Source organism: Balaenoptera borealis, assembly GCF_965194805.1.
Source record: "Balaenoptera borealis genome assembly, chromosome: 1".
NCBI classification, from domain to species: Eukaryota; Metazoa; Chordata; class Mammalia; order Artiodactyla; family Balaenopteridae; genus Balaenoptera; species Balaenoptera borealis.
In genome coordinates this window covers 84,544,092-84,569,368 of record NC_138860.1, presented here as the reverse complement: position 1 = coordinate 84,569,368, position 25,277 = coordinate 84,544,092, and the positions used below count along the sequence as shown (strand labels likewise).

The 25,277-nt window shown below is 41.5% G+C and overlaps 2 protein-coding genes and 1 pseudogene across 4 annotated transcripts in view; 2 read left to right on the top strand and 1 right to left on the bottom strand.

Annotated features, from left to right (window-relative positions):
* The window catches only part of LOC309607998 (late cornified envelope protein 2A-like), a 366,173-nt pseudogene that overhangs the window by 204,738 nt on the left and 136,158 nt on the right, over positions 1 to 25,277 (top strand). The window lies entirely within an intron of this gene.
* LOC309607986 (uncharacterized protein) overlaps positions 1 to 25,277 on the top strand; it is a 104,932-nt gene that overhangs the window by 14,887 nt on the left and 64,768 nt on the right. The window lies entirely within an intron of this gene.
* On the bottom strand, positions 65 to 5,879 carry LOC309607574 (uncharacterized protein; the record flags this gene model as incomplete). Its single annotated transcript, XM_082346250.1, has 3 exons — positions 65 to 3,843; positions 4,350 to 5,249; positions 5,871 to 5,879. The coding sequence occupies 3 exons, from the start codon at positions 5,877 to 5,879 to the stop codon at positions 3,103 to 3,105; spliced, it is 1,650 nt and encodes a 549-aa protein (XP_082202376.1). The 3' UTR covers positions 65 to 3,102.

Below are 25,277 nucleotides of genomic sequence, written 5' to 3'. Positions count from 1 at the left end.
TGTTGTGGAGCACGGGCTTTAGGCATGAGGGGTGCAGTAGTTGTGGCACACGGGCTCAGTAGTTGTGGTTCACGGGCTCTAGAGCGCAGGCTCAGTGGTTGTGCCATACAAGCTTCATTGCTCCACGGCATGTGGGATCTTCCTGGACCAGGGCTCGAACCCATGTCCCCTGTATTGGCAGGTGAATTCTTAACCACTCCACCTTCAGAGAAGTCCGTATGTACTTTTTTTGTGTCTGGATTCTTTTGATCAGTATAATGTTTTTGAGGTTCATCCATGTCATGTATATGAGCAGTTCATTCTTTTCTCTTTGCTAAATAGTGTTTCATTGGATGACTATACAATTTGTTTATCTATTCATCAATTGTGCACATTTTGGTTGTTTTAAGTTTTGGGTATTATTATTAAAGCTGTCGTGAACATTCATGTAAAAATCTTCATGTGGACATGTATTCATTTCACCTAGGAGTAGAATTGCTGGGTCATATACTCATGTATATTTAACTTTATAAGACATTGCCACACTATTTTTCAAAGTGAATATATCATTTTACTTTCTTCTTTTTTTAAAAAATATCTTTATTGGAGTACAATTGCTTTACAATGTTGTGTTAGTTTCTGCTGTACAACAAAGTGAATCAGCTATATGTATACATATATCTCCATATAGCCTCCCTCTTGAGCCTCCTTCCACCCTCCCTATCCCACCCCTCTGGGTCTAGGTCATCACAAAGCATTATCATTTTACTTTCCACCAGTAATACCAACACTTGGTATTGCCCGTATTTTTAATTTTGGCCATTCTAATGTGTGTGTAGTAGTATCTCATTATGTTTTAATTAGCGTTTCTCTGATGACTAAGCACATTGAGCGTCTTTTCAGGTGCTTATTGGCCATTTGTACATCTTGCTTGGTAAGTGCCCAATTAGATCTTTTGCTCATTTTAAAATTGAGTTGTCTTGTTTTTGAATTTAAAAAATTATTTACATATTCTGGGTTATCTGTGAAGGACAGGGCCTTGGAAAATAACTATTTAAGTTAGTTTTTAGTCTGACCACCTGTGTGTGAGAGTGAATTGAAGCAGAGATGAGACAAACCTCAGTATTTGATCACCATTATCTATTGTCAGTTTTAATGCAGTCCAGTTATTTGAATCCAAAGACTTGAAACAAATATGCGACAGCCAAACTAAGAAACTATGAAGCAGTGGCTGACAGTGTTTTGTTCCATCGCTGTATAAATGGTATTGTCCTATGAGGCAGGTCAGTGAACTACAGAAGTAGTTTAGAGCCGTTGTATTTTCATGCTATTGCTCTTATAAATTTTTTTTAACCTGGAGAAAATTCTTAGTAGTAGGGGTCAAGATATTTCTTGCTGAAACCAAGTCAGAGCCCACATTTGGATCTTTTAATCCTGAACTGATTCATCCCTGCCCTTTAAGAAAAAAATGCTCTCACTCACAGGTTAGGGAGAAGCACCTGGTGCCACTTTTTAATGCCTCTTGTTAGTTTACTCATTAAAGATGCAGCTAAGAATAGGGGCTTGGTGGTTTTGATAAGCAAAGACACTATCAATGCTGTGTCTTTGCTTTCAGGGTCTTCTTTTTTCTGCTGTCATCCATTGTGGGGCACACAAAAAATTGTGGTCCATGTTACTATAAGAGAAGCTTTGGCTCCAGAACTGGTAATACATTTATAATTTTTTGCTGTTTAGAGATGAAACATTAGTTTTGGCATCATATGATGAGTAAGGAGCTCTCAAAAAGACACCTCAACTAAACCCCAGGCTCCTCAAATGCTTTGCCTTATTCTTCCAAATTTATTCCCACACATTATTTATTCAACTCAGTATTTCCTAACAAAGTAGCCCCCATACCGTACATTCTTTGGAAGGAACCCAATAACAAGGAATTGAGTACAGTTACATGTTTAAAAGGAAAAGACAGAAATAGATACATCCAGTGTTAGAAAGAAGTTTCATAACGAATTGCTTGTATATAAGTTTCATATTTCTTAAACTACTACTTGAGTTAATTTCACTTCTCCTTATTATTCATTCCTTGAATTAGCACCTCTGCTCTTGGACATATTCAGAGAGTGGAGTGCTGCTATGGAAATTGTGGGAACTTGAGTTTGTATCTCCCCCTTCATAGCTACCTCCTTCTCTCTGGTAATAATAGCCACCTTGTCTATTATCCTCCTTGCAAATTAACAAAGTATTGGTAGTGTTGGATCTAGACTGTCCATAGGAGGGTGTAAACTGTCTAAAGCCACAACTTGAGGAGCTTTCATCTTGTCTATAACTGCTTCCTGGTTTCCCTTCATTACAATTTGAATGGCTAGAGCCAGATTCCCTTTGACCCTGGCTCCGTCCTTGGCTTTGTTGCCTACATGTTCTTGATTGTCCATGAATACTCTCATATCCATTCGACTTGCTACTTGATGGGTTACAACTCCTACTTCTTTCTTTCTGGCTGTACCCTGACCATTCCTGGCTGTTTCTTCTTGACTGATTGGGGGTTGAGCCTATTTGGGGTCTGCTATACCCTTCATGAGTTCCATTTGGACTTGACCTACATCTCCCTTGTAATTCATGTTGCTCATAGCTAGAACACTGACCAAACCCAGAACCACCTTGTTCAGAGCAAGATGAGTGACATGAGCCGGACCCATATTATCCAGAGCTAGAACACTGACCAGATCAAGAATCATATTGTCCAAAGCTAGATGAATGACATGAGCCAGGCCCATATTGTTCAGAACTGGGACACTGACCAAAGCCAGATCCATGTTGACTCTGGGTAGAACACTGACCCATGGAAGATTTGTGTTGGCCATAGCTAGAAGACTGACTCCATCCAGACCCAAACTGGCCATGGCTAGAGGACTGACTTGAGCCAGAGTCACATTGGACATGGCCAGAAGACTGTCCTGATCCAGACCTCTGTGGATTATAGCTAGAAGATTGACCTAATCCAGACCCACAATGGCCATAGCTAGAAGACTGGCATGATCCAGATGTATGTTGACCACAGCTTGATTATTGTCCTGAAGCAGAACCATGTTGTCTATAGTCAGAGGATTGACCATATCTAGATTCACACTATCCAGAGCTTAATGATTGACCTAAGCTAGATCCATGCTCAAAGGCAGAAGGTTCTCCTGAGCTAGACCCATGTTGCCCAAAGCTAGACTGACCTGATCTGGGCCCATAACAGTCATACCTAGAGGACTGACTAGAGCCAAACCTATGTTGGCTGTAGCTAGAAGATTGGCTTGCTCCAGACCTAGGTTGGCCATAGCTAGAAGACACATCTGAGCTAGACTTACATTGACCATAGCTTGAAGACTGTCTTGAACTAGATCCATGCTGGCCACAACTAGAAGACTGACCTGAGCCAGACCTGTGTTGGCCATAGCTAGATTGACCTGATCCAGACCATTTTTGTCCAAAGCTGGAGGACTGACCTGAAGCAGAACCATGTTTTCCATGCCTAGAAGATTGACCATATTCAGATTGGTATTGTCCATAGCTTGATGACTGACCTAAGCCAGATCCATGCTGACCAAAGCCAAATGACTCTCTTGAGCTAGAACCATGCTGACCAAAGCTAGAAGACTGCCCTGAGCCAGATCCATGTCGGCTGTGGCCAGAAGACTGACTTGAGCCACATTGACTTGAGCCACGTTGACCATAGCTGGAAGACTGACCTAAGTTAGATCCATGTTGGCCACAGCTTGGTGACTGTCCTGAATTAGAACCATGTTGTTCATAGCTAGAGGACTGACCTAAGCCAGATCCATGCTGACCAAAGCCAAATGACTCTCTTGAGCTACAACCATGCTAACCAAAGGTAGAAGACTGACCTGAGCCAGATATATGTCGGCTGTGGCCAGAAGACTGACTTGAGCCAGAACTGTGTCAGCTGTGGCTAGAAGACTGATTTGAGCCACGTTGACTTGAGCCACATTGACCATAGCTGGAAGACTGACCTAAGTTAGATCTGTGTTGACCACAGCTTGGTGATTGTCCTGAAGTAGAACCATGTTGTTCATAGCTGGAGGATTGACCTAAGCTAGATCTGTGCTGATTGAAGCCAGAAGACTCTCCTGAGCCAGACCCATGTTGTCTAAAGCCAGAAGACTGGCCTTATCCAGTCCTATGTTGGCCATAGCTAGAAGTCTGACTTGATCCAGTCCTGTGTTGGCCATGATTAAGAGATTGGCTTGATCCGGAACTGTGTTGGCCACAGCTAGATGACTGACCTGAGCCAGATCCATGTTGGCTACAGCTTGGTGACTGTCTTGAAGTAGAACTATGCTGTTCATAGCTAGAGGATTGACCTATGCCAGATCCATGCTGCCAGAAGACTGACCTGAGCCAGATCTATGTTGTCTGTAGCCAGAGGATTGACCTGATCCAGACCCACATTGGATAGAGCTAGAAGACCATCCTGAGCCTGACCTGTGTTGGCCATAACTGGATACCTCACTCGAACTAGAAGTAGAACAGTATCCTTGTTCTTCACAGTTTCCTGATTGATATCCTTCATTTGATTCATGCCATCTCTGTTGAGAGGGCTGGCCTGAGCCACAGCCATAACCACAACCAGTGGGCTCATTTGAATTTGACCGGTGGTCTTGTCCTCCACAGCTCCCTGAGATGACTCCACAATGCTGCTTACTAAGTGACTGGCATGATTTTTTCTTATGTTGTCTCTTCACTAAAGATTCATTTGAGTCAGACCAGTGTTGGTCAGAACTGGAAGACTGATCCTCTGAGTGGCACACATGCCCTTGTTCTCCATAAGTACCTGACTGATTTGCTGAGTTTGATCTTGTGCTACAGTTCCTTGAATGAGTATAACCAACTTCTTCACTCCTAGACCTTTTGTGCTGATGAGAACCATGCTTATTTTTCTTACTATCCTTGAAGTAGCCTGAACTTGACTCTCTTTTTCTTTCCCCAGAGCTTTGCCTGTGCCCAGCACTAGACAAGCCTCCTTGATGCCCAGTTCTTCTGGAGCTGGACCCAGACCTGTGTTTAATGCTGCCCCTGGAGCCTCTGGAGTAAGAATCATGTTTTCCTTCACTCCAACTTGAATGACTAGAAGACAATTCTTGCCCTTCATCCTCCTTTTCTGTTTCACTCTGTTCCTCTTGGTGCTGGTGACTGTGATCTTTTTGCTTTGACCCTGAAGCTTGGCAGTAGTCTTTGCCGACGATTTTATTACAAGCCTGAGCCACCCCCTGAATATCATCAGAGGGTACTCAGTAAATTCGATCTTCTTGTTATGGTCTCAATCGAGATTTTGCATGATGGTATCTACAGTGTCTGGATCATCTGGATTCTGTATAGGAACAAGGTACAAAAGGAGGCTCTGTGAGTATGCAGCACACACTGAGCTAACCAATCGAAGGAAGGCTGTAGAAATATGAATGTTTAGCTTACTTAGGTGGAGCTCAGCCTCATAGTCCTTTAGGCTGGACTGCCCTATCCCGAGCAGAAAGAGAAAAAGGAATATACAATGAATAGCTAGAAAAGGGTGCAACTGGAAGATGACAGGGAACAGGGAATTGATTATTTTTTAAGGAATGGGTCAAATATATATGATTAGCTAATTTATAAACAATAATTTTGGATAACTGCTTTAATTCTATATGGCTTTTCTTTATTTGTCCAGCTTTTAATTAATTAACTACTTAATTAACTCAACAACAAACATTTATTGTGCACCTACTATCTGCCTAGCATTGAGTTAGGTTCAGGGATAAAGCAATGAACAAGTTTGGTTCCTGACAAAATGGAACTTGACGTTTACTGGGCAAGACACACAAACTTAAAAGTTCCATGTATGGTGATAATTTCACGTGAAACATTATACCAGAGGACAACCACTGGGGGTTCAAGGATGGTTAATGAGAGGAAGTGGTGTCTTTTGAATGATGGGTTGGAATTAGCCAAATAAAGGGGTAGGGAAAGAGCAGGAGGGGCAAAACATTGTTGCAGGCAGAGGGAACAATATGAACAGAGAGCCAGAGGTGAGAGGAAGCATGGTTCATACAAGGAACTGAGAGATTCAGGATTGCTAAATATAGAGTCTCAACAGTCAAGAGATATGGCTAGAAAGATAAATAGGGACCAGATCATGCCTTTTTTTTTTTTTAAAGATTTTTTAAAAAAATTAAATTATTTAATTTATTTATTTTTGGCTGTGTTGGGTCTTCGTTGCTGCGTGTGGCCTTTCTCTAGTTGTGGCGAGCGGGGGGGCTACTCTTCATTGCGATGTACGGGCTTCTCATTGCAGTGTCTTCTCTTGTTGCAGAGCATGGGCTCTAGGTGCGTGGGCTTCAGTAGTTGCAGCACGCAGGTTCAGTAGTTGTGGCTCACGGGGTCTAGAGCGCAGGCTCAGTAGTTGTGGACCACAGGCTTAGTTGCTCCGCGGCATGTGGGATCTTCCTGGACCAGTGCTCGAACCCGTGTCCCCTGCATTGGCTGGCGGATTCCTAACCACTGCACCACCAGGGAAGCCCCAGATCATACCTTTTAAGTTGTGTTAAGGAACTTGAAGTTTAAGAGCTGGGAACTGTTGAAGGATTTTGAGTTGAGTTGTGAAATGTTTAGATTTGCATATAATGCTGAGATTGGAAGTGGAAGGTGGCCTGACCCAAAGACTAGCAATAGTGATGGAGAGAAATGGGCTGTTTTGAGAGACTGTTGGTGAATTCGATGGAAGTTGGAGGGTGGAGGATCCTGCTGAGAGAGGAAATCAAGAATGGCACCAGATTATGCCGTGGTCGAAGAGGAGGAGGGTTGTTTAAAAGGGAAGATGATGAGTTTCGCATCTGACACTGAATTTAAGGCATCCATAGAAACCCAAATAGAACTATTCAGTAGGCAGCTTGATTTAATGAATTGAAGATCAAGAGCTAGATATAAGCTTATGAATATTTATTTCCTGAGCTAACATTTTAGGGTGGTAGTTACTCTATTTTATGATTTAGGAGTAAGATGTTAATTTCCTGAACTCAGAGGCCTTATAGTGCCAGAATCTCAGTAATGGACAGTGGTCAGGATGTTCTGGGTTGAAGAAAGACAAAGGGAAGAAGATGCATTTCATCTACTTTGCAGTTTTTCTGAGAACCAGCTCATTTTCTTTCCAGAAGAATTACTCACATAGGACATTATTTAATCTGTGGATTTTCCCCTGTTGTTTAGTAGGATCACTTCCCTTGGTCATGTTATGGAAACATTATGGGTCAACTTTTGACTTTATTTCAAGCCTTTTTTTAAACACTGTTCTCTACAACCAAGTAGGGAAAGTTCTCCAGGAATTTGACATATGTGACAAAAAGGTAGAAAGGGGTGACTAAAAGAATTGCAGCTGTCTTCAGTCCAGACATAGAGTTCTTACCTTCAGAATTTGATCAAACTCATTTTCCAAAAGTTCTTTCAGTTCTGCCTTGTTCAACATGTCACACTCCCCATCCTGGGTGGCATATTGGTAGAAAAGATTGATAATAGTGACAGTGCTTTGTAGGAGTTTAGGCATCTTTTTGTAAATTCAGTTAACCTAGAGGGGAAAAAAAGGACAGAGACCCACCTATTATTATTCTTTTTTATTGCTTAAATAGATAAATAGTTTGAGTCACTTGTAATAATTGTTCAGCATTAATTAGCCATGATTAATTTCATTCTGTTGTAATCAAGAACGAATCCAGACTTGAATGACTTGTTCAAGCCATGTAGCAAGAAAGTGATGTAATTTGGAACAGAATCTATTGATGTATCTCTTCTTTCCATTCCTGAATGAATGGAGCAACAATGACTTTCTGTTTTGGGCTCCCTGCCTCTACCAGGGATAATTTTCATAGCTTTGTTTGGGAGCTGTAGGAATCCTGAGTGCGCCAATCCATCCACTCCCTCAGTTTCGCTCTAGGTTGCAACCCTCAAACTAGGGAGGGACAGGTCCATCCATTTGCATGCCTGACTCCAGCTGGGGGGCACCAGGGCTCACCTGGATGCTCAAGACTGTAGGCCAGAGAAAGTAGACAAAGTGGGCAAAGCCAGCCACAGGCCTATGTGGTATGGAGCCAGGGGCAGCTTCTGTTTTCATTCTTTAAGCAGGGACTGACCCTCAGGCTTTACTGATTACACATCAAAGAGAAAAGGCTCAGAGTAAAGGAGGCAACCTGACTGATGGATAATTTGAGCCTTGTGATCTTTAAGGAAATGACCCCAAAGAAAGGAGGTACTACCATCCCAGTTATCTCTTCATTTTCCTTCTCAATAAAGCTAAACTTATACCAAAGTTCCCCAAAGTATGTATATTACAAAGGAGCCTGGTGCCCAGAGCCTCTTTGCCTTAGAGCACATCTTGGATTCTCATAATTTATAGCCCTAAGTACTCCTGTTCACTTACCTGGTTCAGCAGAGGAACAAGTAGGATGGAGACTGAAGCAGCTTACAGGGTGCTGCTAGTTGGGGATAGTGGCCTTTTTATAGAAGGAATAGTAGTCCATCTTAGGGAGGAGCTGCTCTCTTTGAGATGTCCTAATTCACTTCCAAACAAGCCCAGATCCACCTACATTTCCACCTCCCAGGTGTTTACCTTCTCACTTCCTTACCTGTTCACCTGAGATTGTTAGCAGTTCCCAAATCTGGGCTAGTATCAACCCCACCTGCCAGAGTCTCTGGACACTGCAATGAAAGACCTCTGTACTGTTCAACAAGGTGTCTAGCATAATGCATTGATAACAAATTATACGGATTTTAATTGAAGTTGAATGGAGTGTGTGCGGGGACATCAGGGACCAGATGTCAATAAATCATGGAATCTGATGTTTGGAAGGAGCCGTGAAGATCATCTAGTCAAACTCTCTTTTTTAAACTTAATTTTCTTATACAGGATTCCAGCCAAGGTGTCACCCATGATATTATTACCTCTTGGAATGGATAATGGCGGCAGAGCCCTCTTGTTTCTTTACCTAAGTCTGTTTATGAGACTTTAGTGACCATTCATCAATGTTGCTTTCACTCAACCACTATCTAACATTGGGAAGAAATCCACGCTCTTTAGCATGGTATCCAAGGTTCCTCATGATCTGTGCTGTGGCCTCTCTACAGCCATATCTCCTCACTCCCTATCCTTCTTTGTGCTCCACCAGTAATTAACTTCATAAACCTTCCTGAATATACCATACTGTTTTATATATTTTTCTGGAATATCTTTCATCATTATCTGCCTGGCAAACTCCTATTCATTTTTCAAACTCACCTTTCATATTCTGTAGGAAATCTTTCCTGAATTACTTGAGAGAGAGTTATAATTGTGTCCCTTATTCATAATTTTATTTTAATATCAATCACACAGTGTTATAGTCTTTTAAAATTCTCTTACTATGTAATTAATATTTAATATAAAAAATTAGAAAATGTAGATAACTATAGAAAAGTTAATGAAAATACATGTAATCCTACTGCCCAGAAATAGTTACTGTTAATTGTTTGGTGTATATCCTTTACACACACACACACACACACACACACACACACAAACACAGACACACAAATGTATTTGTCTATGTGCCTATGTCACTTCTAGGTTATTAGCTCCTTAGAATAGAGAACAGGCCTTATATAATCCCTATGTCACTTGGAGACACAGCACATTGCTTGGCATATAAAGGTCCACAATAAATGTTTGCCAAATTGAATCGAAATGAAAGAGGAGTAAGGGTCATGACTACAGTGCTCTGCACTGACCACCTCTGTTTTTTCACAGGATTAGGATCTGCCCTTTCTCTTCCTGTGTTCAGCTCAGAGGACATGATTTCGCCTGGATATAAACTGAATCTTACATTAGGAATCGTCCCTGAGGACCTTGCTGTACACTCCATCTGTTGTTGATGTTGAATATGTAGCACAAATCTCACTGAAGCTGGGTGAAGTGACATAGACTTACAACTTGTGCAATATGATCATCAGGGTTTGGGAAGGGGTTGTAGCAACTATTGGGAAATGATAAATTATATGATTCCAAATTTTGCCATTATTAGGCTACCTGTTTTCTTCTAAGTGTTACTCAGAGGGCTGCAGAGTCAGTATCCATTCTGTGGCCACACAGAATGTGGCCATTCCTCTGGATGCCTGTTTTGGGCCTGGTTGTCACGCTTCATCAGAGGTGTGACTGAGACTGTGGGATTGCAGGGGGGGTGGAATTTGCTGAGTGAGGGCTAATTTCCTGCAGGAGCTGGCTTTCACCACAGAGGGAAGAAAGGGTTGTGGGTAAAACATGTTTTTGGGGCCAGTGCTCTCCTACAGGAGGGGTTGGCAAACATTTCTGTAAACGATCAGGTAGTAAATATTATAGACTTGTAGGCCAGATGGGCTTTGTTGCAACTACTCAACCCTGCTCTTGCAGCAGGAAAGCATCCATAAATGATGTGTAAACAAATGAGCATGACTGTGTTTTGATAAAACCTGTTGATCCACCTGACCCTTAAATTTCATAATTTCACATGTAACAAGTTTTTTTCAACCCTTAAAAATGTAGAAAGCATTCTTAGCTTAGGGGCCATTTTTAGCAAATTGGTGATGCCCTCGATATGGCCTCTGGGCTGTACTTTGCCACCCCACTGGCCCTCTTCTATATTTGCTTGTCAGGAAGATTCACAGGAGAGGAGAATCTAGAGGGAAGAGAAGGGCTGGGAAGTGTGGGACATTGGAAGCACTAATTCTTGTGAGAGAGAAAAGCGTGCATGTCTGTGAACGCTGGCGTATGTGAGGTGGTAGGAAAGGGAACAAGCGACCATGAAAGGGAGGTAAATTTTGACTTGATGTAACGAAGAAACTTTTAACATCTCTGTTGGCTGAAAATGCAATGAGGTCTTTGCAAAGTAATTGTATTTATTGTCAGGGGTATTAAAGGAACTTTCATGTATCGTGTAAGCAGTTTTAATCCTTTCAGTGCTTTATTTTCTGATTATCCTGCAAAATCAACAATCAGAGTTTGATGAGCTTTATTTTTCGGTTTGTGTCATGAAAACAACAGGCATGTTGAAATGTGCCTTTTGGCCTCTTGTCTCCCTTTTGAGAATTACTAACGTAAGAGTCAGACTAGATTATCACAGAAGTCTTTTCCCAAACTGAGATTCATGATTTTACCAGAGTACGTGCTCCACATTAACAAAGTGGGCATGAAGTCTGCACCCCCCGCCTTCCGCCATTAGTTTAGTTAGTGGTTTATCCCCTTGGAGGTGACAGGGTTCAGGAGAAGAGATTTCTTAAGGTATGTGACATGTTCTAGGTTTTTCAGTGCCTTATGTGTTGGCAGAAGAAAGGAAATTACGTTCCCCTTTATGCCAAGCACAGTGCTCTGTGCCCTTCTGTACATCATTCTATTAATCCTCACAACAACCATATGATGTAGGAATTATTGCCTCTATTTTGCAGATGAAAAACTGAGTCTCAGAGAAAATACAAAACTTGTTTCAAGTCAGTTATTAAGTGGAGAAAAAGATTCAAACTCAAATCTGTTTCTTCCTAAGAATAGCCAGGGGATGGGGGACTATTCCTGTTTTGGAAGGGTTTGGGGGACAATTCTTAAGGAATCTAATTTTGACTTAAAAAAACCAACCCACAAACAAATAAGATTGGTGAGGATAAACAGTGAAGCTTTCTTCCCACCTCTGTTCAGTCACATTTTCACTCTTGTCTGGAAGGCACTGTTCCTATAGCACCATCTGCTGGGTCTTAGGGAAATGCTAGGGAAAGTCTCCCTCTTGTCCTTTCTGTCTTTTACCCTCAACTCCCTGTGCAGTTTCTGAGAGTTGTTTGTACCTTAGTGTCTATGAATGAGGAGATGGTAAAAAGCAGGGACATAACAAGCAGAGAGTGTTGATGGTCATGATTTGGGGGTAAATGGAATCAAAAAGAAGTCAGCTATAATATAAAACTGGCCAAGAGGTGTTTCCCCCCTATTTCTTTCTCCCCAGGTACAGGGGTCATTTTTTCTCTTATCTCAAAAGAATCGAAAATGGATCTGATGTAATTTTATAGCTTAACATATATTATCTGGGAGGTGGGCCAGGCACGTTGATATATCTTTCAGCTCCAGGCCCAGGCCCTGGAATAACTCTGCTTGAGGATTTGCCTTCCTATTCAGTTGTTTCTCTCTCTCTCATCTTAGTATTCTCCCTTTTCTCCTTCAAGTTCTCAAAAACACCCAGATGCTGGGAATCCAGAGCTCATTCTTACTCGTATCCTCTTATTTTTTCTGTCAATATCTTTCACTAGTGTGTTTCCATCTCCTTAACTTGCTGTTTGATTCTCTTATTGGCATGGCCATTTATAGCCTGTATCCCTTTGTTCCTACCTACTTGAGGCTTTCTGCATGCAGACCTGGTCTCTCAAAGTGGGCAGATGGAGAAAGTGTTTGGGAGTGCTCCTTAGGGATCCTCCAGATGTTACAGAGGTGGCATAAAAGACCTGCTAGCATGGGAGACAGCAGAGGCGATGTCCTAGCTTTAAGTATGGGAGGGGAAAAAGCGAGACATAGAGACCTTGGTTGTTGGGAGTCAGATCCAGAACCTTTGTCTTTTAGTGTGGAGGGGGTGGGGGAAGGGAACGGGTAGGGGGAGGGGCAGGGGGAGAGGGAGAGGGACAGGGAGGGGGGAGGGAATGTAGCGAATGTAATGAGTGTGAAGCTGATTGGGCCTCAGTTTCCTCTCTGACCTTTTCTCCTCCTACTTTCCCTCTCCTCATAGACTCTGCTGAAGCCATGCTGCTTCCTTGCTATTCTCCAAAACCTTCAGGCACACTCTTTCCTTAGGAATTTTATTTCAAGAACGTCTTCCCTCAGATATCCATTTGGTTTAATCCTTTATCTCCTTCAAGTCTTTGCTGAAATATTAGCATCTCACAAGGCCTCCCTGCCTTTTCTATGTGATACATACATCTAACATACTAGAGTATTGTTGGCTTATTTATTATGCAGGGTTTTGAGCAGAGGAGAGACATGATCTGACTCACTGCTCTGTTGATACTAGACCACAGCGAGATGAGGTAGAATAAGGAAGATCAGTCAGTTGAGAGACGAGGGAATGGAAGTAACCAAGGCTTCTGGCTTGGATGACTGTGTTGTCATCATACACACTGAGAAAAGCAGGGCTTGAGATGGGGGAAGGATGATGACTTGTCATCTAAGTTATCTCCATCATCTAATTCTTTCCACCTCTTCATACCTCAATTTTTTTTTTTTTTTTTAAATCCTTCATGGGTTAGGTTTTTTTTTTTTTTTTTAAGCGCTCCTGACTTATTTATTTATTTATTCATTTTATTTCTTTGGCTGTGTTGGGTCTTCGCTTCTGTGCGAGAGCTTCCCCCGGTTGCGGCAAGCGGGGGCCACTCTTCATCGCGGTGCGCGGGCCTCTCACCATCGCGGCCTCTCTTGTTGCGGAGCACAGGCTCCAGACGCGCAGTCTCAGCAATTGTGGCTCACGGGCCTAGTTGCTCCGCGGCATGTGGGATCCTCCCAGACCAGGGCTCGAACCCGTGTCCCCTGCATCGGCAGGCAGACTCTCAACCACTGCGCCACCAGGGAAGCCCCATACCTCAACTTTTTAAAAGAGCAGTGAGCACTCCCTGTCTCTGACTCCCTTATCTTCCATTTACTCGTCAGCCCTTTACAACCTGAGTTTCACGCCCTCTTTCAGGCTTTTTTGAGGGCTCATCTTCCTTGGTTGTGCTTAAATGCTTTTGTTCTGCAAAGCATCCTTAATTCTCTGCCTGTTTGGGTCAGTTTTTACCATTTATATGTAGTAAGATAATGGAGAAGGGAAGAGGCAAGACATAGTGTTTATACTTTTATATTGGCAATTTTTATGCAGTAGATAGTCTGAAACCAAAGACTTGAAAGCTCTGTCTATAAACTCAAGGTATTGTAGTCACAGTAATCTGATGATGCTGTAAGACCTAATACATCACTTTTGAGTCACATGTAATATCAAACTTGGCAGAAACTTCAAAACTTAAGTGCTCATATTTAACTCTTATTGAACCCTACACAGCAAAATTTTTTGTATTATATTATTACATTTAAATTTATATCACTAACATATAGCTGAGGGGGAGAAGTATACACTGTCCTTTAAAGGAAGATTAACAGGAAGTATAATGATTAAAGTAGAATTACATTTTTAAAGAAAACAATAGAGACAAATAACTGTCTTTAAAAAGCAGTTTTTCACTACAAATTCCTGTGCTTTATGTATTTTTCTCCTGTCTTTGCTTAGTTTTTTGAGTTAGTTCCTCTCCTGTTGGTGTTTCACTTATGGTAATTGTCCCTTTGCTCGTGGATGTATTCATAGAGTGGAGTGTTGCTACAAAAAGTAGTAAAAACTTGGTTTTCGCTTGCTTCCATTGTTACTTCTTGTCTCAGAACTGCCATCTTGATAAATATCCTCATCCTGGCTGTACCTTCCACTGTCCCATAGCTGAGTATGGCTAGATTCCTTTTTATACCTTCCATTGAACCCTTTGGTTTTGGTACTGAGTGTATAGCAATAGTTGCATTCTCCTATTTTTGCGGGGGAGGTGGGGCTTTGCTGTCACCAGATTTGTAAGAACTGGAGATGTGATTTTCACTTTGGGGAACTTGATTGTCCTTGTTCATACCATGATTGCCTGGATGTATCACTAGATTGGACATTATTATCCTGCTTTCCATTTGTACTGGACTCAAAATGATTGTAGATGTAACTTGCTTGGGTGGGTATTATTGCACTCCTGTCTTCCAGTATTGTTGAGTTGAATCCTGGTCTTTCATGGCCAGAAGTCATCTGTCTACTAGTAGATGATGATTTTCTGTTTGATTATCCTGACTGAACTTCAGAGTTACTAGAATGTCCATTGTTAGGTGCCTGTTTTCTAGTTGAAGTGAATTATGGACAATAGGGGAAGTAGTTAGAAAATGACTAGATTCTAATTGTCTGAGGTCATTCAGGGGACCTGCTATAAGCAGTTGATGGTCTTACACCTCTGATAGATTCAGACTGATCATCGGTATCAAGTTTATAACTTATTCTTGAGTATCCAAAATTAAATCCTTGCCTTTCTATCTTACCTGTTGATCTGGACTCTGAATGATCAGAAGCAGATCCTGACTGATCAAGCCTAGGCTTGTTTGTACTTTTATTCCCAGATTTCAGTGGACTGGAATCAAAGCTAAATGTTCTGTTCTATTGTTTTCAGACCATCCATAGTCATATTCAGCACTTCCATAGCTGCCATGTTTGCAATTATAACCCAAATCCTTGCCTTTGTCTCTACTAATGACTGTCTGAATATGATTAGACCCAAATTGATCTTGGGTTTGATGTGTCTGGCTTCTGAGTGTGCTGTCTCTTGCCTGATTATGACTATGACTTTTTCCTGGAAAGAATTTGTCGTATACATTATTCTTTTGGTATTGGATTCTGACTGCTCTTGGGTAGTTGACTAGACTCTGAATTTCTAGCTTGGTCTTCAGAAATGTTCATGAATGGGTCTTTAGGGAGGCTTATTTTTTTGGGTTCTGATTGTCCATGGGTTTATGTTGACTCTCTATTTGAGTCTCCTTCACCACCACTAAACTGACAATAATTGTATGCTCATTTTCTAGTTTTACTAGGTTCAGATTGTATGGATGAAGTTTGTAGGCTGACCCTGAGTGTCAAGCTATTTTCTGATTGTTGATAGCTGGATACATGTCCTTCTGTTGTGCTGTACCTAAATCTCTCATGGGTGGACCCAGACTGTCCATTGGTGGATATCTGGGCATGATGAGATTGTGAATATCTAGTGCAGTCTGCTGTGTGCTCCTAGTTAGAGGCTTATCTGCTTGCTGGACTGAATCTTGACTGTCCCTGAGTGTCTTTCTGGCTCTTTTGAGATTCTGACTGTATGGACCTATCTCTTTGTCCTCCTGCATGCTATTTCACATGTCTGCATCCAGACTGTCTGTGAGTTGATGCTGATGCTCTCTCTGAATCTTCTGATTTCCCTTCATTATCACTGGCCTGACCGGAACTGGATCCTCGATGTCTGCTTGCTGCGTACCCAGGCTGAGTCTCTAGAACTGTGTCCTGTATGTTCACGGAGGATCTTTATCTTTCTCTCATGCTTGATCTTGATGATCCATGGGAAGAATCAGACTGTCCATAAATTGTCATCAGCCCTTCAAGAGACCCTGAGTGTCAGAGCTATGTCTTGACTGCTTGTGGCAGGATCCTTGATTTATTCCTCTGCTGGATTCTGAGTGTCCGTGGGAAGGCTCTCTGGCCTTGATGAGACCCTGAATATCTAGACTTGTGTAGTGACTGGCCATGAGTGGATTCATACTGGTTTTTTGAACTGGACTTAGACCACCCATGGGTTTATACTGACTGTCTCTCTGAATCTTCTGATTGACCTTCACTATCAGTGGCCTGACTGTAACTGGATCCTTGCCGTCTGCTTATTCCAGATCCAGTCTGTGTAGATGATGATTGCCCGTGGGATGACCCAGATTGTCCATAAATAGACCCATATCTTTCTCTTGTGTTAGACTCTAATTCTGCATGGGTAGACCTAGCTTGCCTCTGAATAAATGTCCATTTTTGACAGAACCCTGGCCTATCTCCAGTATTCCCATGGCTAGCGTAATTTATTCCTCACGTGCTACTAGCTCCATACTCAGACTCATCATGGGAAGGTGAAGACTGTTGTTCCCTGTCTTCTGATTGTCCTTCAGTATACTGGACTGACTATAACTGGATCCCCCTTCTCTGTTGATACTATAGCCAGACTTTGTAAATGATTGTGTGTGGGTAGATCCTGAGTGTCCACAGCTATCTCTTGATTGTCCATAACTACCTTATATGCTTTTGGTGCCAGATCTGGGCTGTTCATGAGCAGGTCCAGCCTGTCTTCCAGTGTGTGTCTGTTCTTGTGAGACTCTGAGTATATAAACCCATCTTCTGACTTCCTGTTTCACAACTGTCCATAATCATACTCAGACCATGCATGGACTAATGTTGACTTTCTATGTGAGTCTCCTTATTGTGTGTTATCAACTATAACTGGATCCTCAATGTCTGCTTATACTTGATTTAGACCTTGTATGTGCAGATTGTCTGTAAACAGAACTGGAGTATTCAGAGCTATCTCCTGATTTTCCATAGCCAAATACTGTACACGTCTTCCTGTTATAGTGGACTCAGATTCTCTTTGGGTAGACCCAGCATGTCCATGAATTGCTGTCTGGCCACGTTGACATTCTGAATGTCTAGAGTTGTCTTCTAATTCTCCTTGGTAGAGCCTTGTCTTCCTCTTGTGCTGGACCAAGTTTGCTTATGACTACACTCAGACTGACCATGAGTGGAAGCTGACTGTCTATTCAATCTCCTGATTGCCTTTTACTATCACTAGATTGATTATAACTGATGTCTGTTTCCTGCTTACAGTGGTAGAGGCTGTGTGGATGTAGACCCTGAATGTCCACTGCAATCTCCTTTTTATGGCTAGATACTTGTCTCTTTTTTATGCTGGACCTAAACTTTTCATGGATTAATCCTCACTCTCTATCTGAGCCTCTTCATGACTAGACCCAACTGTTCATGAATTTTTTTTTTTAAACATCTTTATTGGAGTATAATTGCTTTACAATGGTGTGTTAGTTTCTGCTTTATAACAAAGTGAATCAGTTATACATATACATATGTTCCCATATCTCTTCCCTCTTGCATCTCCCTCCCTCCCACCCTCTCTATCCCACCCCTCTAGGTGGTCACAAAGCACTCAGCTGATCTCCCTGTGCTATGCGGCTGCTTCCCACTAGCTATCTATTTTACATTTGGTAGTGTATATATGTCCATGCCACTCTCTCACCCTGTCACATCTTACCCCTCCCCCTCCCCATATCCTCAAGTCCGTTCTCTAGTAGGTCTGTGTCTTTATTCCCATCTTGCCACTAGGTTCTTCATGACCTTTTTTTTTTTCCTTAGATTCCATATATATGTGTTAGCATACTGTATTTGTTTTTCTCTTTCTGACTTACTTCACTCTGTATGACAGACTCTAACTCCATCCACCTCACTACAAATACCTCCATTTCATTTCTTTTTATGGCTGCGTAATATTCCATTGTATATATGTGCCACATCTTCTTTATCCATTCATTCGATGATGGACACTTAGGTTGCTTCCATGTCCTGGCTATTGTAAATAGAGCTGCAATGAACATTTTGGTACATGATTCTTTTTGAATTATGGTTTTCTCAGGGTATATGCCCAGTAGTGGGATTGCTGGGTTGTATGGTAGTTCTAATTTTAGTTTTTTAAGGAACCTCCATACTGTTCTCCATAGTGGCTGTATCAATTTACATTCCCACCAACAGTGCAAGAGGGTTCCCTTTTCTCCACACCCTCTCCAGCATTTATTGTTTGTAGATTTTTTGATGATGGCCATTCTGACCGGGGTGAGATGATACCTCATTGTAGTTTTGATTTGCATTTCTCTAATGATTAATGATGTTGAGCATTCTTTCATGTGTCTGCTGGCAATCTGTATATCTTCTTTGGAGAAATGTCTGTCTAGGTCTTCTGCCCATTTTTGGATAGGGTTGTTTGTTTTTTTGTTATTGAGCTGCATGAGCTGCTTGTAAATCTTGGAGATTAATCCTTTGTCAGTTGCTTCATTTGCAAATATTTTCTCCCATTCTGAGGGTTGTCTTTTGGTCTTGTTTATGGTTTCCTTTGCTGTACAAAAGCTTTTAAGTTTCATTAGGTCCCATTTGTTTATTTGTGTTTTTATTTCCATTTCTCTAGGAGCTGGGTCAAAAAGGATCTTGCTGTGATTTATGTCATAGAGTGTTCTGCCTATGTTTTCCTCTTAAGAGTTTGATAGTGTCTGGCCTTATACTTAGGTCTTTAATCCATTTTGAGTTTATTTTTGTGTATGGTGTCAGGGAGTGTTCTAATTTCATGCTTTTACATGTACCTGTCCAATTTTCCCAGCACCACTTATTGAAGAGGCTGTCTTTTCCCCACTGTATATGCTTGCCTCCTTTATCAAAGATAAGGTGACCATATGTGCGTGGGTTTATCTCTGGGCTTTCTATCCTGTTCCATTGATCTATGTTTCTGTTTTTGTGCCAGTACGAAACTGTCTTGATTACTGTAGCTTTGTAATATAGTCTGAAGTCAGGGAGCCTGATTCCTCCAGCTCCATTATTCATTCTCAAGATTGCTTTGGCTATTCGGGGTCTTTTGTGTTTCCATACAAATTGTGAAATTTTTTGTTCTAGTTCTGTGAAAAATGCCAGTGGTAGTTTGATAGGGATTGCATTGAATCTGTAGATTGCTTTGGGTAGTAGAGTCATTTTCACAATGTTGATTCTTCCAATGCAAGAACATGGTATATCTCTCCATCTATTTGTATCGTCTTTGATTTCTTTCATCAGTGTCTTATACTTTTCTGCATACAGGTCTTTTGTTTCCTTAGGTAGGTTTATTCCTAGATATTTTATTCTTTTGGTTGCAGTGGTAAACGGGAGTGTTTTCTTAATTTCACTTTCAGATTTTTCATCATTAGTGTATAGGAATGCAAGAGATTTCTGTTCATTAATTTTGTATCCTGCTACTTTACCAAATTCATTGATTAGCTCTAGTAGTTTTCTGGTAGCATCTTTAGGATTCTCTATGTATAGTATCATGTCATCTGCAAACAGTGACAGCTTTACTTCTTCTTTTCCGATTTGGATTCCTTTTATTTCTTTTTCTTCTCTGATTGCTGTGGCTAACACTTCCAAAACTATGTTGAATAACAGTAGTGAGAGTGGGCAACCTTGTCTTGTTCCTGATCTTAGTGGAAATGGCTTCAGTTTTTCACCATTGAGGACAATGTTGGCTGTGCGTTTGTCATATATGGCCTTTATTATGTTGAGGAAAGTTCCCTCTATGCCTACTTTCTGCAGGGCTTTTATCATAAATGGGTGTTGAATTTTGTTGAAAGCTTTTTCTGCATCTATTGAGATGATCATATGGTTTTTCTCCTTCAATTTGTTAATATGATGTATCACGTTGATTGATTTGCGTATATTGAAGAATCCTTGCATTCCTGGAATAAACCCCACTTGATCATGGTGGATGATCCTTTTAATGTGTTGATGGACTCTGTTTGCTAGTATTTTGTTGAGGATTTTTGCATCTATGTTCATCAGTGATATTGGCCTGTAGTTTTCTTTCTTTGTGACATCTTTGTCTGGTTTTGGTATCAGGGTGATGGTGGCCTCGTAGAATGAGTTTGGGAGTGTTCCTCCCTCTGCAATATTGTGGAAGAGTTTGAGAAGGATAGGTGTTAGCTCTTCTCTAAATGTTTGATGGAATTCGCCTGTGAAGCCATCTGGTCCTGGGCGTTTGTTTGTTGCAAGATTTTTAATCACAGTTTCAATTTCAGTGCTTGTGATTGGTCTGTTCATATTTTCTGTTTCTTCCTGGTTCAGTCTCGGCAGGTTGTGCATTTCTAAGAATCTGTCCATTTCTTCCAGGTTGTCCATTTTATTGGCATAGAGTTACTTGTAGTAATCTCTCATGATCGTTTTTTTTTCTGTGGTGTCTGTTGTAACTTCTCCTTTTTCATTTCTAATTCTATTGATTTGAGTCTTCTCCCTTTTTCTCTTGATGAGTCTGGCTAATGGTTTATCAACTTTGTTTATCTTCTCAAAGAACCAGCTTTTAGTTCTGTTGACCTTTGCTATTGTTTCCTTCATTTCTTTTTCATTTATTTCTGATCTGATTTTTATGATTTCTTTCCTTCTGCTAGCTTTGGGGTCTTTTTGCTCTTCTTTCTCTAATTGCTTTAGGTGCAAGGTTAGATTGTTTATTTGAGATGTTTCCTGTTTCTTGATGTAGGCTTGTATTGCTATAAACTTCCCTCTTAGAACTGCTTTTGCTGCATCCCATAGGTTTTGGGTCGTCGTGTCTCCATTGTCATTTGTTTCTAGGTATTTTTTGATTTCCCCTTTGATTTCTTCAGTGATCACTTCGTTATTAAGTCGTGTATTGTGTAGCCTCCATGTGTTTGTATTTTTTACAGATCTTTTCCTGTAATTGATATCTAGTCTCATAGCGTTGTGGTCGGAAAAGATACTTGATACGATTTCAACTTTCTTAAATTTACCAAGGCTTGATTTGTGACCCAAGATATGATCTATCCTGGAGAATGTTCCATGAGCACTTGAGAAAAATGTGTATTCTGTTGTTTTTGGGTGGAATGTCCTATAAATATCAATTAAGTCCATCTTGTTTAATGTATCATTTAAAGCTTGTGTTTCCTTATTTATTTTCATTTTGGATGATCTGTCCATTGGTGAAAGTTGGGTGTTAAAGTCCCCTACTATGATTGTGTTGCTGTCGATTTCCCCTTTTATGGCTGTTAGTATTTGCCTTATGTACTGAGGTGCTCCTATGTTGGGTGCATAAATATTTACAATTGTTATACCTTCCTCTTGGATCGATCCCTTGATCATTATATAGTGTCCTTCTTTGTCTCTTGTAATAGTCTTTATTTTAAAGTCTATTTTGTCTGATATGAGAATTGCTACTCCAGCTTTCTTTTGATTTCCATTTGCATGGAATATCTTTTTCTATCCCCTCACTTTCAGTCTGTATGTGTCTCTAGGTCTGAAGTGGGTCTCTTGTAGACAGCATATATATGGGTCTTGCTTTTGTATCCATTCAGCCAGTCTGTGTCTTTTGGTGGGAGCATTTAATCCATTTACATTTAAGGTAATTATCAATATGTATGTTCCCATTCCCATTTTCTTAAATGTTTTGGGTTTGTTATTGTAGGTGTTTTCCTTCTCTTGTGTTTCTTGCCTAGAGAAGTTCCTTTAGCATTTGTTGTAAAGCTGGTTTGGTGGTGCTGAACTCTCTCAGCTTTTGCTTGTCTGTAAAGGTTTTAATTTCTCCATCAAATCTGAATGAGATCCTTGCTGGGTAGAGTAACCTTGGTTGTAGGTTTTTCTCCTTCATGACTTTAAGTATATCCCGCCACTCCCTTCTGGCTTGCAGAGTTTCTGCTGAAAGATCAGATGTTAACCTTATGGGGATTCCCTTGTGTGTTATTTGTTGTTTTTCCCTTGCTGCTTTTAATATGTTTTCTTTATATTTAATTTTTGATAGTTTGAGTAATATGTGTCGTGGCGTGTTTCTCCTTGGATTTATCCTGTATGGGACTCTCTGTGCTTCCAGGACTTGATTAACTATTTCCTTTCCCATATTAGGGAAGTTTTCAACTATAATCTCTTCAAATGTTTTCTCAGTCCCTTTCTTTTTCTCTTCTTCTTCTGGGATCCCTATAATTCGAATGTTGGTGCGTTTAATGTTGTCCCAGAGGTCTCTGAGACTGTCCTCAGTTCTTTTCATTCTTTTTTCTTTATTCTGCTCTGCAGTAGTTATTTCCACTATTTATCTTCCAGGTCACTTATCCGTTCTTCTGCCTCAGTTATTCTGCTATTGATCCTGTCTAGAGTATTTTAAATTTCATTTATTGTGTTTTTCATTGTTGCTTGGTTCCTCTTTAGTTCTTCTACATCCTTGTTAAATGTTTCTTGCATTTTGTCTATTCTATTTCCAAGATTTTGGATCATCTTTACTATCATTATTCTGAATTCTTTTTCAGGTAGACTGCCTATTTCCTCTTCATTTGTTAGGTCTGGAGTGTTTTGACCCTGCTCCTTCACCTGCTGTGTGTTTTTTTGTCTTCTCATTTTGCTTATCTTACTGTGTTTGGGGTCTCCTTTTCACAGGCTGCAGGTTCGTAGTTCCCATTGTTTTTGGTATCTGTCCCCAGTGGCTAAGGTTGGTTCAGTGGGTTGTGTAGGCTTCCTGGTGGAGGGGAGTAGTGCCTGTGTTCTGGTGGATGAGGTTGGATCTTGTCTTTCTGGTGGGCATGTCCATGTCTGGTGGTGTGTTTTGGGGTGTCTGTGGCCTTATTATGATTTTAGGCAGCCTCTCTGCTAATGGATGGGGCTGTGTTCCTGTCTTGCTAGTTGTTTGGCATAGGGTGTCCAGCACTGTAGCTTGCTGGTCGTTGAGTGAAGCTGGGTCTTGATGTTGAGATGGAGAGCTCTGAGAGATTTTTGCCGTTTGGTATTACGTGGCGCTGGGAGGTCTCTTGTGGACCAGTGTCCTGAAGTTGGCTCTCCCACCTCAGAGGCACAGCCCTGATGCCTGGCTGGAGCACCAAGAGCCTTTCATCCACACGGCTCAGAATAAAAGGGAGAAAAAAATAGAAAGAGAGAAAGAAAGAGGATAAAATAAAATAAAATAAAGCTATTATAATAAAAAATAAGAAAAAAAATTATTAAGAATTAATGTATTCAGAAATTTTTTTTAAATTTTTCAAAATAGATTTATTAATTTTTTATAATAAAAATAAGAGAAAAATTATTAAGAAAAAAATTTATTAAGAAAAAAAATTTTTAATTTTTTAAAATAAAAAATATGAAAACACTTATTAAAAATTTTTTTAATTTCTAAAAAATAGAAAATAAGGAAAAAATTATTAAGAAAACATTTATTAGGAAAACAAAATTTTTTAAATTTTATTTATTTATTTATTTATGGCCCTCCAGGGAGGGGCGGTGTGGATAGTGACCTGTGCTCGCACACAGGCTTCTTGGTGGAGGCAGCAGCAGCCTTAGAGTCTCATGCCCGTCTCTGGGGTCCGTGCTGCTAGCCGCATCTCGCACCCGTCTCTGGAGCTCGTTTAGGCGGCGCTCTGAATCCCCTCTCCTTGCGCTCCGCGAAACAAAGAGGCAAGAAAAAGTCTCTTGCCTCTTTGGCAGCTGCAGACTTTTTCCCCGGACTCCCTCCCGGCTAGCTGTGGTGCGCTAACCCCTTCAGGCTGTGTTCACGCCGCCAGCCACAGTCCTCTCCCTGGGATCCGACCGAAGCCCGAGCCTCAGCTCCCAGCCCCGCCCACCCCGGCGGGTGAGCAGACAAGCCTCTTGGGCTGGTGAGTGCTGCTCGGCGCCGAGCCTCTGTGCAGAATCTCTCCGCTTTGCCCTCCGCACCCCTGTGGCTGCGCTCTCCTCCGTGGCTCCGAAGCTTCCCCCCTCTGCTACCCGCAGTCTCCGCCCATGAAGGGGCTTCCTAGTGTGTGGAAACCTTTCCTCCTTCACAGCTCCCTCCCACTGGTGCAGGTCCCATCCCTATTCTTTTGTCTCTGTTATTTCTGTTTTCTTTTGCCCTACCCAAGTACGTGGGGAGTTTCTTGCCTTTTGGGAGGTCTGACGTCTTCTGCCAGCGTTCAGTGGGTGTTCTGTAGGAGCAGTTCCACATGTAGATGTATTTCTACTGTATCTGTGGGAAGGAAGGTGATCTCCACGTCTTACTCTTCTGCCATCTTGCCTCTTTTACCTTTAATTTTTTTAAATAAAAAATATGAAGAAACTTATTATGAAAATTTTTTTTTTAATTTTTGAAAATAGAAAATAAGGTAAAAATTATTAAGAAAACATTTATTAAGAAAAAATATTTTTTAAGTACAAAAAAAAAATGGACGGACTGAACCCTAGGACAAATGGTGAAAGCAAAGCTATACAGACAAAATCTCACCCAGAAGCATACACATATACACTCACAAAAAAAGGAAAAGGGGAAAAATTTATATATCCTGCTCCCAAAGTCCACCTCCTGAATTTGGGATGATTCGTTGTCTATTCAGGTATTCAACAGATGCAGGCACATCAAGTTGTTTGTGGAGCTTTAATCCGCTGCTTCTGAGGCTGCTGGGAGAAATTTCCCTTTCTCTTCTTTGTACGTACAGCTCCCGGGGTTCAGCGTTGGATTTGGACCCGCCTCTGCGTGTTGGTCGCCTGAGGGCGTCTGTTCTTCGCTCACACAGGACGGGGTTAAAGGCACAGCTGCTTCGGGTGCTCTGGCTCACTCAGGACAGGGGGAGGGAGGGGTACGGATGCGGGGCGAGCCTGCGGCGGCAGAGGCCGGCGTGACGTTGCAGCTGCGTGAGGCGCGCCGTGCGTTCTCCCAGGGAAGTTGTCCCTGGATCACGGGAGCCTGGCAGTGGCGGGCTGCACAGGCTCCCAAAAGGGGCGGTGTGGATAGTGACCTGTGCTCGCACACAGGCTTCTTGGTGGCGGCAGCAGCAGCCTTAGCGTCTCATACCCGTCTCTGGGGTCCGCGCTGATCACCGCGGCTCGCGCACGTCTCTGGAGCTCATTTAGGCGGCGCTC